Raw genomic sequence first — 15,472 nt, 5'->3', positions numbered from 1 at the left:
ATCTTTAGTTACTGCATGATAAGGCTTATTAAGTCACAGTGTATTTTCCTCAAGGCTTTGCCTCCTCTGCACCCTCCACCCCCTTCCCCTCCAAAAAAAAAAAACAACCCCTAGACAAAAAGTTACACCAATTAACATTTATCGCATAAAGAATACAACTTTACTACTATTTTTTTTAAATCTACACACATTCCAGTACTGCTGATGGTGCTAGGTTATTTGTTGAAACAATTTACATTCAGAACACATTGCCCCCAGAAATAAGAATGCTTTATAAAAAAACCAAAACAAAACAAAAACAAGAAAACCAGAAAACAGGTAAGCATGGCTTTCCCATTTTGAGCTCATATTAACAAAGAATATGCAAAAATTAGAAGAAAAAAACAGCCCAACACATACATTACACAAACTGTGCAATAAGTCATCCATGAAATCACTCAGTTAAATCATAAAAATCACAAGCATTAAAAATAAATATGTATCTAAATAAATATTTTGATTTTTATCTTGTGGCAATTATTCTTTATTTAGCATATGAAACACTTGTTACATGTTTATGTTCACACCTTGCCAAACAGGTTACACTTGTCATAACAATACCAAGTACTACAGTGGTTTTCTTTACATTAGAATCTAAAAGGTTTAACTGCACACATTCCTTTCCACTGAAATACCATCTATTCAGCACCAGTTTTAAAATTACACAATGCTCTCGGACCACTTTATGGACTGGGATTCTTTTTTATAGCTTCAGGCAGCCATAGTTTTCTCTAAATGCTTATCTTTGCCATTTCCTGTAGTCTCATTCATCAAGTTTTCACATTCATCGTGTTATCAAACAGGACAGACATACATACATCACTCCACGTAAAGGTTACAAATAAATATGTTTTAAGTTTTATGAGAAAAGAGTTTAGAAGATGTTGCAAAATACTTGAATGATTTACAAAGATTTTGCGTCAGTAATTATTGTCCTTGACCATCCTTCTCATTGCTTTTTGGCAAAGAAATAAAAAGGAGAGGAAAAACAGACACCCGTCTGTTCCTTGTTTCGGAGTCCTCATGGCAGCTTCAAAGCCTTTCATTTGTACAAAATACAAAATTCTCTTCAGCTATGAGGGCTTTGATGGAATCATTAATTCATTCGGCTTTGATGGAATCATTTAATCATTTTCCTGCAAGAGAGTCGCATGCTAGATGTATAGGGGTGTTTCTTGCCCAGTTAGAAGCCTGAACATGGCAGCTGGCATAGTCTTCATATGAATCTGTTGATATATTTACACAAAAATTAACAGAATTGCTTTCTACTAGTTTTAAGTAATTCACAAGGCCCAGTTTGTCTCACCCATTTGTTCCTACCAATGTGAATGATACCAAAGGTTCTTGTTATAAGTTCTCTGGATGTAAGAAGCTGTTTTGCTGCATTTTATTTTTTCAGTGACAGCTGACAGGAAATCCTCTCATAGCTAAGATGATGTTTAAATACTTTTTGTTGTTATACTCTACCCTAATTACAGCTATTAAAAAAAAAACGAAGCACAAACTTTTCTGAAAATTGAATCTGCTGCTCTAACGTTAAGTGAACTTGCATTTTCTTCAACTTTGCTCCCAAACTTGAGGGTCATTTTATTTGTATTTTCTCCTGATTGACAAATGTTTGAGCGCAAAATTTGATCTTTATCACCTGATACGTAAATGCCAATCCAGGTATTAGGGAACCAGGTTCTTGCATAGCTAGCATATTTGTTTTTACAGAGAGAATTGTGGTAAGCATCAGAGGGTATCAGGTAATCAGTTGTACAGATACTTGCTAACACCTGTAAAGTAGCTATCAGACTATATGAAGCTAAGAATTGTGTATTTACTAACTGTCCAGTCTGCTTGGTCTCTTCATGCTGAAAAAAGAAAAACAAGTTTCATAATGCTCTCACGTTTAGAGAGCTTTTGTGCAGCAAAGAGGTACCACGAAGACATGGAAGTTCTCTTGAAATCTACACAGCTTTGTTTCTGCCAACATGCATGTACCACATGTACTCTGAATTCTTTTTCAAGTACCATTTTCTACAGGAAAAGAAGTTACCTCTGATTTTTTTGCAAAGGAGATAGTGGAAGATCTGGCCAGGGTTGTGTATGATCCTACTCTAAATTCAGTAGATTTTGGTAAACCAGAGGATTTTGTTCATCCATTGATGATTTCTCTAAAAGTACTGCAGAGAGATGTCTTATTCCTAAGGTAAGTTGGAAACGTTCCGTCAAAGTGAATTAAAATACATATAAATTTTAATCTCAGCTCTTTGAACGTTGATGTATTTCTACAGCAGATGCTGTAGTCAGAAGTTAAGAGACACAGCTAACGTGCTTAATTGATTCCTTCCTTTAATTGACTGGTTTAATTCAAACAGCAGGCTGAGGTTCAGAATCATGCCACAAACTCTTGAAATGAGTGTAAAAACATACTGAACGTACATCTAAGTGTTCAAAGATGTTTTGTTAATTGTTATCAGTGCTCAACTCCAATTTACTGAGTTGATGGTTTTAATACTATGTTAAGACATTTTTCAAGTGATATTCTTTCGACAGTTTTAAGTCTTTGATAAAAATTGAAGATTATTTAATTAATACTTTTCTTACCTCTCCCACTGAATTAGACAGTGCTTGTACTATCTTCTCGTGAGCAGTTGCAACAACACTCTGTCCATTGATCTCAATAATACGATGACCCACTCTAACCCCTCCCCTCTCAGCTATTCCACCTCGCATCAAGCTGCAAATCTGCCAAGAAAAAGCAGAAGTTATTAAAGATTAGAAAGATCAAAATATAGCAGTTAATAGAGTTTAGTACACCACACTGAGAGATGACACCATAGGGACTTCAGAAGATACTAGCAGAAAGCAATGAGCAGTACTACAAGGTATCAGTGGTTTTCCATTTTTCAAAATTTATGGAAATTACCATTTTTACTTTCATTCTTCTGGACTGGAATGTGTAAACATGTACAAGGATGCACCTAGCCGCAAGGCAGAAGCAGCAGAAGTGGAGTTATGGGGAAAAGTAAAGTTTTACATACTGTTGGGATAAGAAGGTGATTATTTTGAAAACTATTTCTCACTGTACCATCTGGACTCTGAAATTAGCACATTGTTCTTTCTGAGCAATCAGATGTAAAAAACAACTAGAATACAAATGAATCTACAACAGCAAACTTTTCATATACATGGAAAAAACTGATATAAAGCTTAATCCAGAATCCTTAATCTGGGGAGACAGTGATGTAGGCTGAATGAAAGGACGACCACATGTAGGTGTTATATTGAAGGTAGTGCGGGGTCTTAAATGAGCACATTCTTATTACAGGCTGTAATTGAAGCAAGCTAATTGAATAGTGAACGATGACAGCTTGTTTTCTGTACCTCTGCAGGCTGGAAAAGGGCACTCTGCCCTCCTGAGCCACCGCTTTTCTCCATGTTTTATAGTGCTGCTGAATAGAGAGAGTTTAGGACAAAGAAGGCAAATCAGGCCACTGTTTCAACTGGCATTCACAGGTATCAGTTTAAAGACATACACAGTTTTTTTTAAATTTTATGCCTCCTATAATAGGAAATAATTCTGTAAGAATTATGTTTATCAGGCGTAATCTTAACAGTTGCTGGTATTTGAATTGATTCTGAGGTAACAAAATGCTTTGTGTATAGGCAGAAGGAATACAGCTCAATGCAGCACGGTGATCTTTATTAAAAAACTGTCTTCTCTGCAACATCTGTACTATGATGGGGCCTTCCTGCAGTCTAGAAAGATGTGTATTGGATGGAAATTCCTGCTAAATTGTTTCAGAAGACCTAAGCTGATGCAGCACATAAGGCAGGTGACGTATAGTTTGAATCTCTGAAATTGAGCAGAGCTCACTATGCTGAGATGTACCTATTGCTTACTGAGAAAAATCTGTTCTTGGAGGAAAAGAAATGAATCCTACAGGAATAGCACCCAGTGATGGCTGCTTCTGCAGTTACTGTCAGTGGTTATAATCATATGCCAAGAATTATTTGTTGAGATCTTATAGTTTGCTCTGAGCTAAATGTAAGTATGATAAGATGTGGCTTGTGTCTCAGCGAGTTTATAATTTAATTCAGAAACAAATATAGTATGTGGGAAGATGGACAGGCTGGCATAAAATGAGGGTGAAACACTGTGGTTGAGTAGTATCTTTTCTGTTTGACTACTGGTTTTCCTTGAAGTCCTCTTTGCAAATATCAGTGCTAAGAGAAATGAAATCCTTACTCAAATTCAGGTGTCTGATATGAAAATATATAGATCTTCATTTATTATAAAACAAACAAATAAAACCCACCTTCTTTAACATCATGAAAAAGTTTATCCTACAGCGATACTTACCTTGCAGCAGCCACTCTATAGTGAGGGGCTGAGCTTTGCCCACAGCGGCTCTTAAATTGCTTCTGACGGACTCTAATGGTTAGAGGCACCATCAAGACCTTTCACAGAATTGGCAACTTGAATTTCAGTGTGGTGTTGTACAGGTTGCCTACCTTCTAATCATAGCCCTAACAAGATAAGCTGTATTACACAGATCTTCACCTGACTCTTATACAAAGCTTCTCATTTAGCTCGCTGTTGGAATTTGTTCAGTGCTTTTGAGGATTGTATGAAGCCATGTGACAGGACAAGAGCAGAGTGTGCCAAAGGAAACCCTATACACACATTTTATAAAATAAAACGCACAGACCATACAACCAGCTGAAATAAAAGCTTTCAGAGCAAATGGAAATGTTGCCTTCAACCCCACTGGCATAAAGGAAAAGATAATGGCTTGTGTATCTATCTAGAGCATTTTCTTTTCTTCTGGGGCACTCAAAGTGCTTTTAGTACCAGTGAATTTCTAACATCCTCAGACATAGGAAGTGGCCTGGTATCCTCATTCAAGAACATGATCCCTCTCCAGGGAGAGGATTCAGCTTCCTTTTTGTAAGCATTAGATATTTTAATGAGGTAGGAAAAGGAACAGACGCAGATCTCAAGTGGCTCTGACTAACTTCACAGATCGTGCTGTGCTAGAGGCAGAGTGCAGATGTAAGGAAATGCATTGCACTTCTAGCACAGACTTATGTGGCTCCTGTATGTGTGACTGACTGACTGAAAACAGCTTGAGACTTCAGTCTCCAGCCCACATATGTGAGACATATTTGGCTGGCAAGTTTAAGGTGAGCAGTACCTTAAGTAAATGAGATTCTACTCAGCCAGGACTGTTCACCTTGCTATCATAGTTGTGAAATACGGCAACTATTATTAAATAAAGCATAACTGATCTGGATCTTGTAAGCAAGAGCCTGTGCTCTATTTACTGAGTAAATAGAGAGAAAAAATAAAAGTAAGCCATACTAGTTGAATCTACTCAGCTGTTATGTATTCTGTAGTGTCTAGGCAAGTTGCAGTGAATCACAAGTGAAACTTCAATCCCATCAGTTTTATTGTAACTGCCCATTGTGTGTCAGAATATTGACTGTAGTACAGTACAAGATAAGTTAACTGTTTTCTCTGAGCAAATACTTAAATACAACCTATTAAGCCAGGTTTCTCATCATCTCATACCTATAGTTGTCTATTTAAGCCTTATATGTTTTTTTCCTTTAAAAGTTTACACAAGTATAAACGAAGGCAAGAAAGCAAGAATTCACTATCAGTTTGGTTAACTTTCACCTAGTCTTACTGTATTTTTACAGTATTTTTACAGTAAGACTAGTTTTGCTGGACCGGGGATGGGTAGATACACTTCTCAGAGGAAGTGAATAAGCATCCCAGAGTTTGCTGAGAAGTGGTAGATTATTAGCAGTTGAACTACAACTGGTGGCTCTATCATAATGAAGGAAACAAGAAAATGATGTGATGTGAAAGGTCGATTTGTGTTTGAATATGAATTTTACAAGAAATGTGGCATAATAATTTTCAAAAGATGGCTGATAGGTTGCTCTAATTCACCTCCCCATCACACAACATTTCTGCCACTTGTTTTGTGTATATGCACAATATTTTACTTTTTTTCCTAAGTTTTTAAAGTTCAAATTTCAGTTTTCTTTTATAAGTGTTCAATGAAGCTACTGCAGAATCTTTCAAGAGCCATGCAGAATATCTGCAATTACTAGTGCAAGAACAATTCTGCAAATGTAACACTAGATTTGTACAGTTGTACTGTTCACTAAAACTTCCAAAAGCTAGTTCCTCTACTGCTCCCTAAGGCACAAATTCAGGCTTTACGTGAATTAAGCTATATTGAAGACACAAACTGAAGCAGTCACCTGCAGCAATCCAGACTCTGCATCTTCCTGATATCCTATAAAAAACAAATCCCAGATCAAATACTACTTCTGTATGTTCAGGTTGTTTGTGGGCTATTCACAAAGACAATAGCTGTACATTCTGCATAGATGAGATAGGCAGGTTGAAAGGGAATCACCACAAAACTGTTATCAGAAGAGGAACAGAAGTAAGTACCAGATGCATGCATAATGAGGTAATTGCACAGCAGTAGGAGAGATTTAATTATACCTGATCTGGCAAGTTATTTGTTTCTTCACTGTGCTAATGCTAAGCCAAACAAAAGATCAGGATGTTGTTTCCCATCATGTTTTACAACAATTGTTAGCATTTAGAAGAATGCTTTTTAAAAGTTAAGTGTTAAACTACTAGGAAAATATACTTTGCAAAGTCACATTTTCAAATGTTATTTGAAGTAAGGGAAATTTTTATCTGAGCAAGAAATTACAGCACCAGAAACCAGTCTACATAGCAGTTTAACAAAGCTGCTATTTTATATATTTAATATATTTATATTAAGCTCTTCTTTTCGTTCATTGGCTTTTATATCCAAACACAGATGCTTCATAAATGGAATGTATTTTACAAGCCTTTCTTCTTTGTTTTCTATGAAGGGTTTTTATACTGAATTTGGTAAACTTTGTGTTGGATGTCATCTAAATGTTGCTGATGTAAAAACAATGATTTGTGACCATCCACAGTGGTGAATACAACAAACGTCCAGTAGATGGAGAGAACACACTATGAAAGGAAACAACCAATGTCTGCAGAAGGAGTGAGGCTCCAACTATGTAAGAGATGATCAGATGGGACAATTTGACGAGTGGATCGTCTCTCAGACTCTGTTAGCACCCTGCAAGGACATATGGTTCTTTTACTCTGCCTTGGCCAGATTCTGCAGCCATGACCCACCCCTGATAGTACTGTGACAGGCCTCCCAAAAGAGGTGATAAATGCACCGTGTACTGCTCATTGTTCCTTAAATGTATTTTCTTACCATTGCACCAGCTGTACATACTGGACTTCTTAAGGATGGTAATTAGGAAATATAGTTGAAACAGGTTTAAGGGTGTGCAAAGGAGGACAGAAATACTACGATTGATTTTTCTGTATTTTTGTTTTTACAGACTTCTGTCTACTCAAGTATCAGAGCATTAATCCCAAACGTGATAAATACTTTATACCCATGCTTCTAAAGGACATCAGCCTGGGGGGAGGTATCACATCAGAGTATCTTCAGCCGCATAAAGCCTTTTAGTAACATTGTTCATAGCAGTCTGCTGTGACCACACAAGAATATGTGATCTTAGGTAGGAACACGTAAAACTTCGGTATAATAATTTCTCAGCAGTAGCTGCTATAGCTGAGAATCCACTAATGAGCCACCTGCTTCCCAAAGCACAGTACAGCTCATAAACAGTATCTTTTATAGGGATTTGCTACTCTTTTCAAGGGTGACAAACAAATCTGGCAAATTCAATCAATGAGTTTCACAGAACAGGGAACGACAGCCCACAGCCCCTTTTTAATGCACTTTTCTGTGTGGATAGCCTGATTTTATTTTATTTTTATAGACTGAAAGAAGAGGAAAAGGTGATGGTCCTGCATTGCAGGCGGTCCTTAATGCTGTGTCAGCCCTCAAAAACAGTGGGTGGCTACCTGAGTTAGCAGTGCCCTGGAAGTTTGCTTTGTACCAGAAAATGGCTTGGGAAAGAAGAACTATGAGAAAAGAACCCTGAGCTGCACTGGGTGAGTGTTACTTGTCGCACCTGTCCTCCTGTTTACTGTTGTTGCAGGGAAACTGCTGCATGCAGAGAAGGGAAAGGGATACCTAGGCCATAATTCCTTTTTCTTTTTTCTTTTTTAAACTTGTAGTGAGTGAGGCTTAGCTTTAACCAGAGGCAGTCACAATTATATTCCTGTGTCTGCTTTTCAGGATGCAGTCCACTACCGTATAATCCAAATAAGTTCTACACAGTAGAAGAAAAATTAAAGCCTTAGTGAGACTGTGCTGACAGGGGAAAAAAAAAAAAAAAAAAAAAGAATCAGAGCTAAGATAAGAAAGTTAGAATTGCAAAAATCTGTTTCAGTATAACTGCTTTCCTTGCAACTCAGACACACCAATGATAGAATCATATGTATATTAGCTGATCCAGATACTGCACCAAACAACCTGAACTATAGCAGCACTTCTTTTGGTGTTGTTTATTTCCAATGTGTTATCAGCATTAATTGGAAGGTTTTGATTAATTAATGAATCAGAGTATAAAAACTGAGGTCTTTGGAATGTAGGTGTATATCAATATGAGTTAACTCGCAATTCATTAAAAGAAAATACAAAATAAATTAACAGCTGTTTTGGTTCTGTGTAGAAGCTCCAGGTAGAGAAGCTGTGAAGGCAGTAGCTGGTAGAGACTATTGACAAACATGGACATATCCAACCTACAAAAACTAATTAACAAATCATTGAAGTTGATGATAATTTTCAGTGAACAGACTTGTGCCCATATATACGTCTGTAACACACATCTAGCTTGAGATGAATGCAACAAGAAGGTCTACTGCAGCAGGCCCAGCAAGTGTCTGTAAACTTACATACTAACCAGGAAGAAGTTCTCCAAATCTACAGATTTTGAGATAGGAGCACGTGCAAGGAATTTTTCAACATTTCAGTGTATTTCTTCTTCTGAAAAATATAGCTACTGAACACAGAAACTTACAATTCCATTCTGAACGCTGAAACCCAACTGGTATTTCAAGTCTGGCCGTTTTATGAGTACAGTGGTGACGGGAGGGCAGCTGACAATGTTCAGTTTGACTTGTGTCTGATTCTTGAGACCCTGTAAAACATCCCAAGAGATAATATTTCTCAAAGAGATCTTAATTTGATCTTTCATTAAGTTTCCTAATTGCAAGACTGTAAAATGGTTGATTTGGGAGTTAACAGAAGTCTGTTATTAACCTAGAGATACACGTCTCTATTTCATTAACAGTACTGTATTTCCTAAGGTGTTTGGCCCAGCAATACCCATCAAAGCCTTAACTTTAATTACCATAAAATCTTTCAAGTCAAGAAATACTAAAACTGACTACTGCCTGCCCTTTATGAGTCTCTGGCTAATTAATCTGCTGCTGATCTTAGTTATATTTGAACAGAGATTTAGTCTCAGTACTTAAAGGTAATGCATCCTGAGATTGCATCGTGTCTGAGGAATCTTCACACATTTACTTGGTCTGTCCTACAGTCTACCAGGTTCCCATTCAGCCTCCTGTGAATTCATCTACATAGAGCTCATGAACAGCATTGTAGATTTTAATATTCAGATTTTAATTTGGAGTCCGTGAGGAAGCATGAAACTTAAAGATAATTATGCTGGACAGGTTTTTCAGACATGGCCTTGTTTGCTACAGTCCAATAACAGAGGTATAGCCAAATTTTCCAGCTCCAACCTTCTGCACATTATCTCCCCTGAACTTCTGTTTCCAAGTCTACATTTTGCTAGTGACAGATTCCTTATTTCTCATAGTGATACGTAAAATCATATCTGCTAGACATCTACAGGGTTGCTTGTCAGAATATCATATCTCTGCTAGTTTACATCTACAGCTTATAGAAGCAAGTTAGAGGCAAGTTTGGGGTACCTTTATGATCCCTTGGCATGTTGCAAGAGGTAGACCAACTAAACTGGTCCCATTAATAGACATAATCTGGTCTCCAATGCTTAGTTTTCCTGAACGGGCTGCAGGGCCTCCATTCATCATGTTTGCCAGGATAACAGTGGGTAGAATGGATCCCCATCCAGATTCCACAATCACTACTCCAAGAATTTCTCCCTTCTGTTTTTCTAGCTGGAGCTGCAATTAGAAAGAGAATTTAAAATTAAAAAAAAAAAAGAAAGAAGAAGAAAAAAGGAAAAAAAAAACAAGCAACAAAAAAAAACCCTTTTTCCTTTGATTTGTCCAGATTTGGGCACTGGCATCTCAGTTGTTCCTGACTGACACCTAAAAATTACAAAAATAATTCCATTTTTTGCCACTGCATAGTAGCATGACTTCAAAAAGGCTGTTAGAACTGTATTTAGCATTGTTGTTTCTTTTCAGGGGCAGCTTCCAGTTGCTTGCTCTAGGTGATAAGGTATGTCCTTATGATAAGCAAAAAAACTAACATTTCATGTTAACCACAGAAGATGGTGAAACTGAATGCCAAGTGCATGAATGCCAGTGTCCTTGGAATCTAGCAGTCATGGGAGGCTGCAGTGTTTTGTGGCTAAGGCAGTGCCTGGAGTACAAGTCTGAGTTCAGCTGCACCTCTGTCATCAGTGTGCAGGTCTGCTCTTGATCTCAGGACTTTACCCTCAAATCAGTCCTTATCTTCAGGCAAGGATCCCTTACTTATTATTACCATGAACACTACTGAGTGCACTTGTGCCTAGCATGTTAGTCTCAGATTCCTGATGTGCTGATTTAAATATGGTGATGTTAACAGTTCAGTAATCATAGCATCATAAAGAGGAATAAGAGTTGATAATATAGTCTTTAACAAACTAATAGGAATTGATTTCTTCCAAATGAAAACATTGTATCTACAACCTGTATTATGCAAAGTTTACAACTCTTCTGCAGTCAGATCAGCTTTCTGAACTCAAAACCAACAAGGGCAAGAGAATGTTAAGAGGAATCACAAAGGCTACCTGTCGAAGCCATCTGCCAAGGCTTTGAACCAGCCTCTATGCCATTACTCTGTCATTGTTCAAACTTTCATAAGCCAGTTGAAAACAAAGGTGCTACAAAAAGTTCTCTCTTTTAATCACTTTGAAATGTTATATATTTGTATTTTTATGTTTCAATTCCTAGTTAAATGATTTGTCCAACTGAATGTTCCCTTGTCTGCTGCAGGAGAAATATTTTGTCATGTTTATATGTACGTGAAAACACTTTATTGATATCTAGTGAGTGTAGTCATGTTACACAGCACATGAAATCCTAACATCTCTAATCTGGAGGTACAGGTGGAAAATGCTCTTTTCCCAAGAACACACACATTCTGTATGAGACTCTATAATGCTAAGAAAAAAATGAGTAGAAGTAGGAAAACTGTGACTGAAGGATTAGGCATATAGGAATTCAAATCAAAGAAAGTTTGCTTTAGGACTCAGCATGGAAACTCTGCCTTTGGAATACATTTGGCCAAGTCCCCATCACAATCCAGCGTGTAAGATAAGAGCAGAGTTTAGGTGCAATTACAGTTAGCACGTTCTGGTCTGGAATGCTCAGTATTACAGTGACCTACGTGTGAAATGTAAAATGTGAAATATTTTGTTAATGTTAAGAGTTACAGTTAAGTAATTCAGAGATAATTAAAGGAAATTCTTGCCTTTTCATGCATTTTAAGTGTTAAACACCATTTCTTGTCACAGTTTTGCTTGTGCTCTACTAGATGAGATACTAGCCTGCCCAGTGTCACAGCATCCTGGACATGTGGTTCTTTTCTCTGTTAAGTGAGAAATATCTTAGAGTGGGCATGAAAATAGATTGCCATCTCTCTCTGTCAATACATTGGTAAAACATAAAAACACCTTATGTGGTGTACTGCAAATGATGTAAGCGCAGAGGTAATTTATGTCAGAGGTAATAGTTCTGATCAATGGAAGCAGAAGGAACCTGGAAAACTTTTCTTTGAAATTTTGAAAGTGACTTTAGTAGCACAGTTCTGATGAAACAATGCATCTTGAGATGTTAAATCATCCTTAAAATGCCAAAGAAATTTCCAGGAGAACTACATTCATCTGAAAAAGACAGATCAATCTGAAATGGAGATTCCAAAGCTAGTTTACCTCTTTGCAGTTTTCTGAATTGGAAAAGTGTATGAGATCATCGTTGTACATCTCCTGGGTATTGATGATGTCACTGTACTCTTTCTGACTGAGATCCTCAGGGTTAATTCCATTGGCTCTTAAAAACTCCTGGTAAGCCACACTGAAAGCCTGACCAATAGACTGAGCTATCAGCTGTGCCTGTAATATAAAATAAAAAAAGAGGGAAAGGTCTGAAACAATAAGAAACAGGAGACACTAGATTTAAGACAAAGTCAAACAATCCTGTAAAGTTGCTATGTTAGGTCAGTTGTATACAAAAATGCTTTATATCCAAAATCAAATTGCAAACTCCATTTAAAAAAAACACACCTGTTGAGCTCCTTTCATGAGCACATTGCAGTAACAAGCAGCCACATGCTATTTATGTCCCTGTGCCAATGAGCACTGGAAAACATGGCCTTGTACCAATATGGGATAGTTTTTAGAATAACACTGTCACAGACTGTGCTTTTCACCACAGTGTGTTTACAATAGTGACGAGAGCTGTTGCTAAGTTTTAACATGACTTCATGGACATGTACACAGCAATGATTTTGGCTGTAGTGTCACCTGATGCTTTTTCATCTTGGTTTTATACAACTGAAGACACTGCTTCAATAAAAACATCTGCTCTCCCATTACTGCTATGACATCTCTCATGTTCCCAGCAAACCAGTAATAGCTCTACTTGACCACTACACATCTACAGTTACCGCCTTTTCACTAATAGTGTGAGAGATGCTTTCAAGAGCATAGCCAGAGCCATGACTACAGCTTTCGCATGCTAACTACCCAAAACCCCCTGTATCTTTATTAACTTTTTTTTAGCATTTATCTGGGTATGGATTTTATTATAGTATGTAATATGACTTCCCATTAAAGTGGGCTGTATAGTGTGTACAGTTAATCAAACATTACAGTTACAGATATTTAGATGTGCCAGAAATACGTATGCATTAGAAAGAAATTGACAGAAATTGATGATAATGATGTTGATTTCTTTGCAAATTTACCTTACTACACATAGATTAAGAAACTAATGAACTGTCATAAAATTTACTTTCTGGTTCCACTAGGTGGCAATGGAACATAGAGAAAAAGGCAGAGGTAAGTAAAAGGAACTTGGGTCTTTTTTTTTTCTTCCCCACCTCAGGCTCACAGGATAATGCCAAGTTGGGGTTTATGTATTTGTAGTTTTCAGGAACTGTAATCTGTCATTACAGAGTATGACTAATGTTACTCCCAGTGATCTGAAGAATGTAACTCCCTAAAGATACTCGTAATGAAAACCATAAAACTCTTCTGGAAGTGCAATGCAATTGCTTAGACAGTAGGCCATGCCAAGTACAGTATGATGCACAGGGTTTTTTGAACAACAACATAAATCTAAGTCTTTTCTACCTATCAGAGAAGCAGTGCTTTCTTTGATGCTACATTACGTCAATTGTGGTGAGGTACACAAAAGCACCAATCTGCATGACTGGAAAACGAGGGATATATTTAGCCTACAGCTAGTCACTTCCTATTCCTTCACATTTTAAAACATCTCAACTCTTGTAAGAATAATTAATCAATACCACGATGTTTGTAGTTGTGCAGAAGTCATCAAGAATGTTTCTCTCTCATTCCATCATTAGTTTATCACCAGTCCTTATCGACTTACTAACTCCAGTGTAATTGCTTTCTTTTCCTGCTCATTACTTTTTTCTTTGCGTTCTCAAAATTAAATGCTTGGATGTCATATTCTTATTGCTAGTAGTAGACAGTAATTACATTTCAATTTCAGCTGTATTTACAAATTTTTATGAAAGTTTTTGAAAGGCGTCAGTATTGTGCACAGCTTAGAGATAATGTAATTCAGTTCTTGAACAGATGACCGCAGCAGAGCAGTTTCAGAGCTCAAGCATAGGTCTGAGAACAGTCTCAGTCTAGAACTCCAACCTTTTTGACAGCACCATTTCTCTTTCACAAGCATAATTGCATTAAAATAAAGAAACTGTGCAACCTGATAATTATGACTGAAGGGATATATATATTTTTAAATTCGTATGATAGAAATTATATTTAAAGCTGTTCCTATAAAATGGTCAGAAATGTTCAGTTCTGCCTATAACTCATACCTGTATTTCAACTTCTGCAATTAAAAACAGATAACAAATTTTCTCTCTTCTTTTTTACTATTTGGTATTTTTTTCCATACATATTGAAGTCCTCAGGTCTGCTGCTTTAGAGCAGCATAGAGTATCTTCTATTTAGCTACAAAACAATGCCTAGATAGACAATGGCAACAAAGCAAGGTTGTCTACCTCTGCCATAAGAGATAAGGGCATAGCAGACCATTTTCACAAAAACGGGTATGTATGGAATTCTTCTACTAGTTCTGCAGTCCTATTTTGAGAATGGTTCCAAGTACATTCATCCAATTTTCAATTGCATCAGAAATACCAAAAGAACCTAAATTCTCAAGCAGTTCTTAAAGCACTTCTTAGTATTTACGGCTGCCGTGGAATTGAATCTCAGAGTTTGACTGAAATTATCCTTTCTGTTGCACAGATGTTCTGAAGCAATAGTTAAGAGTTCTTCCTACATACTATAGACTTTTGCTGAAGAACTACTAAACTCTTGGTTGTGAAGAAACATTTTTCTAAATAGAGAGAAAGAGACTTTCTTAGCTCCACTGCATTTATTCAAAAATTTCTATTTCTTAATCTTCATGGGAAAAAAAAAAAAGAGAACTGAAAAAATTAACTGAAAGTATGTGTTCTTAAATATGAAAGGATCAAGTTGCATCTTTGAGAAGTGTGCATGTACCAATCAGAGGTAAGTAAGCTGTCTTGTACCACAACTGCCAAGTTGGTAGATGTTCTTGACAACTTGGCTTTAGTCTGAAAGAGAACCAGAATAGTTCCACCCCATTGCCTCTCATCTTGGAGTCTTGCATATCTGGCAATCTGCTGGACTACGGAATCTAATCTAGGATGATCTATTTCATGCCTCATAAATTCATTTTAGCCATGGAAGCTCACACAACTCAAGGTAACTAAGGCAGATGGAGAAGCATCGCTGAAAGAACAGAAGTGATTCAATGATCATTTGATAAGACAAAGTAGGTATTTTGGGACTGAGATAACTGTGGAGACAGAAAACATAAGAATATGGACTGTTTTTCCCCAGATCAGCTCTAGCTTCAATCAGAAAAAAAATTATTGACAACAAAAACTCATTAAAAAAATTATATGTAATTTCATTCTCCAAGTGATACATTTTTTGAATAGAGTTTAGTTCAGTTTAC

The 15,472-nt window shown here is 36.9% G+C and overlaps 1 protein-coding gene and 1 long non-coding RNA gene across 4 annotated transcripts in view; one reads left to right on the top strand and one right to left on the bottom strand.

Annotated features, from left to right (window-relative positions):
- APBA2 (amyloid beta precursor protein binding family A member 2) overlaps positions 1-15,472 on the bottom strand; it is a 41,074-nt gene that overhangs the window by 502 nt on the left and 25,100 nt on the right. For 2 of the 3 annotated variants that reach the window (XM_003209400.4, XM_003209399.4), the window contains 5 exons: positions 12,160-12,339; positions 9,968-10,180; positions 9,046-9,165; positions 2,632-2,772; positions 391-1,265 (listed from right to left, as the gene is read on the bottom strand). In XM_003209400.4, coding sequence (XP_003209448.1) covers positions 1,194-1,265; positions 2,632-2,772; positions 9,046-9,165; positions 9,968-10,180; positions 12,160-12,339 — 726 coding nt within the window. In that variant the 3' untranslated portion in view covers positions 391-1,193. Of the gene's footprint in view, positions 1-390; positions 1,266-2,631; positions 2,773-9,045; positions 9,166-9,967; positions 10,181-12,159; positions 12,340-15,472 lie in introns of those variants that run through there. The other variant, XM_019619412.2, reaches the window with a different exon arrangement.
- LOC109369601 lies at positions 5,542-15,469 on the top strand. Its single transcript, XR_002118847.2, has 4 exons — positions 5,542-8,074; positions 10,427-10,460; positions 13,257-13,287; positions 14,734-15,469. It is a non-coding gene; the product is annotated as an uncharacterized LOC109369601 (long non-coding RNA).

The sequence above is a fragment of the Meleagris gallopavo genome, chromosome 12 (assembly GCF_000146605.3).
Source record: "Meleagris gallopavo isolate NT-WF06-2002-E0010 breed Aviagen turkey brand Nicholas breeding stock chromosome 12, Turkey_5.1, whole genome shotgun sequence".
NCBI lineage: Eukaryota > Metazoa > Chordata > Aves > Galliformes > Phasianidae > Meleagris > Meleagris gallopavo.
This window is presented reverse-complemented; position numbering and strand designations above follow the sequence as displayed.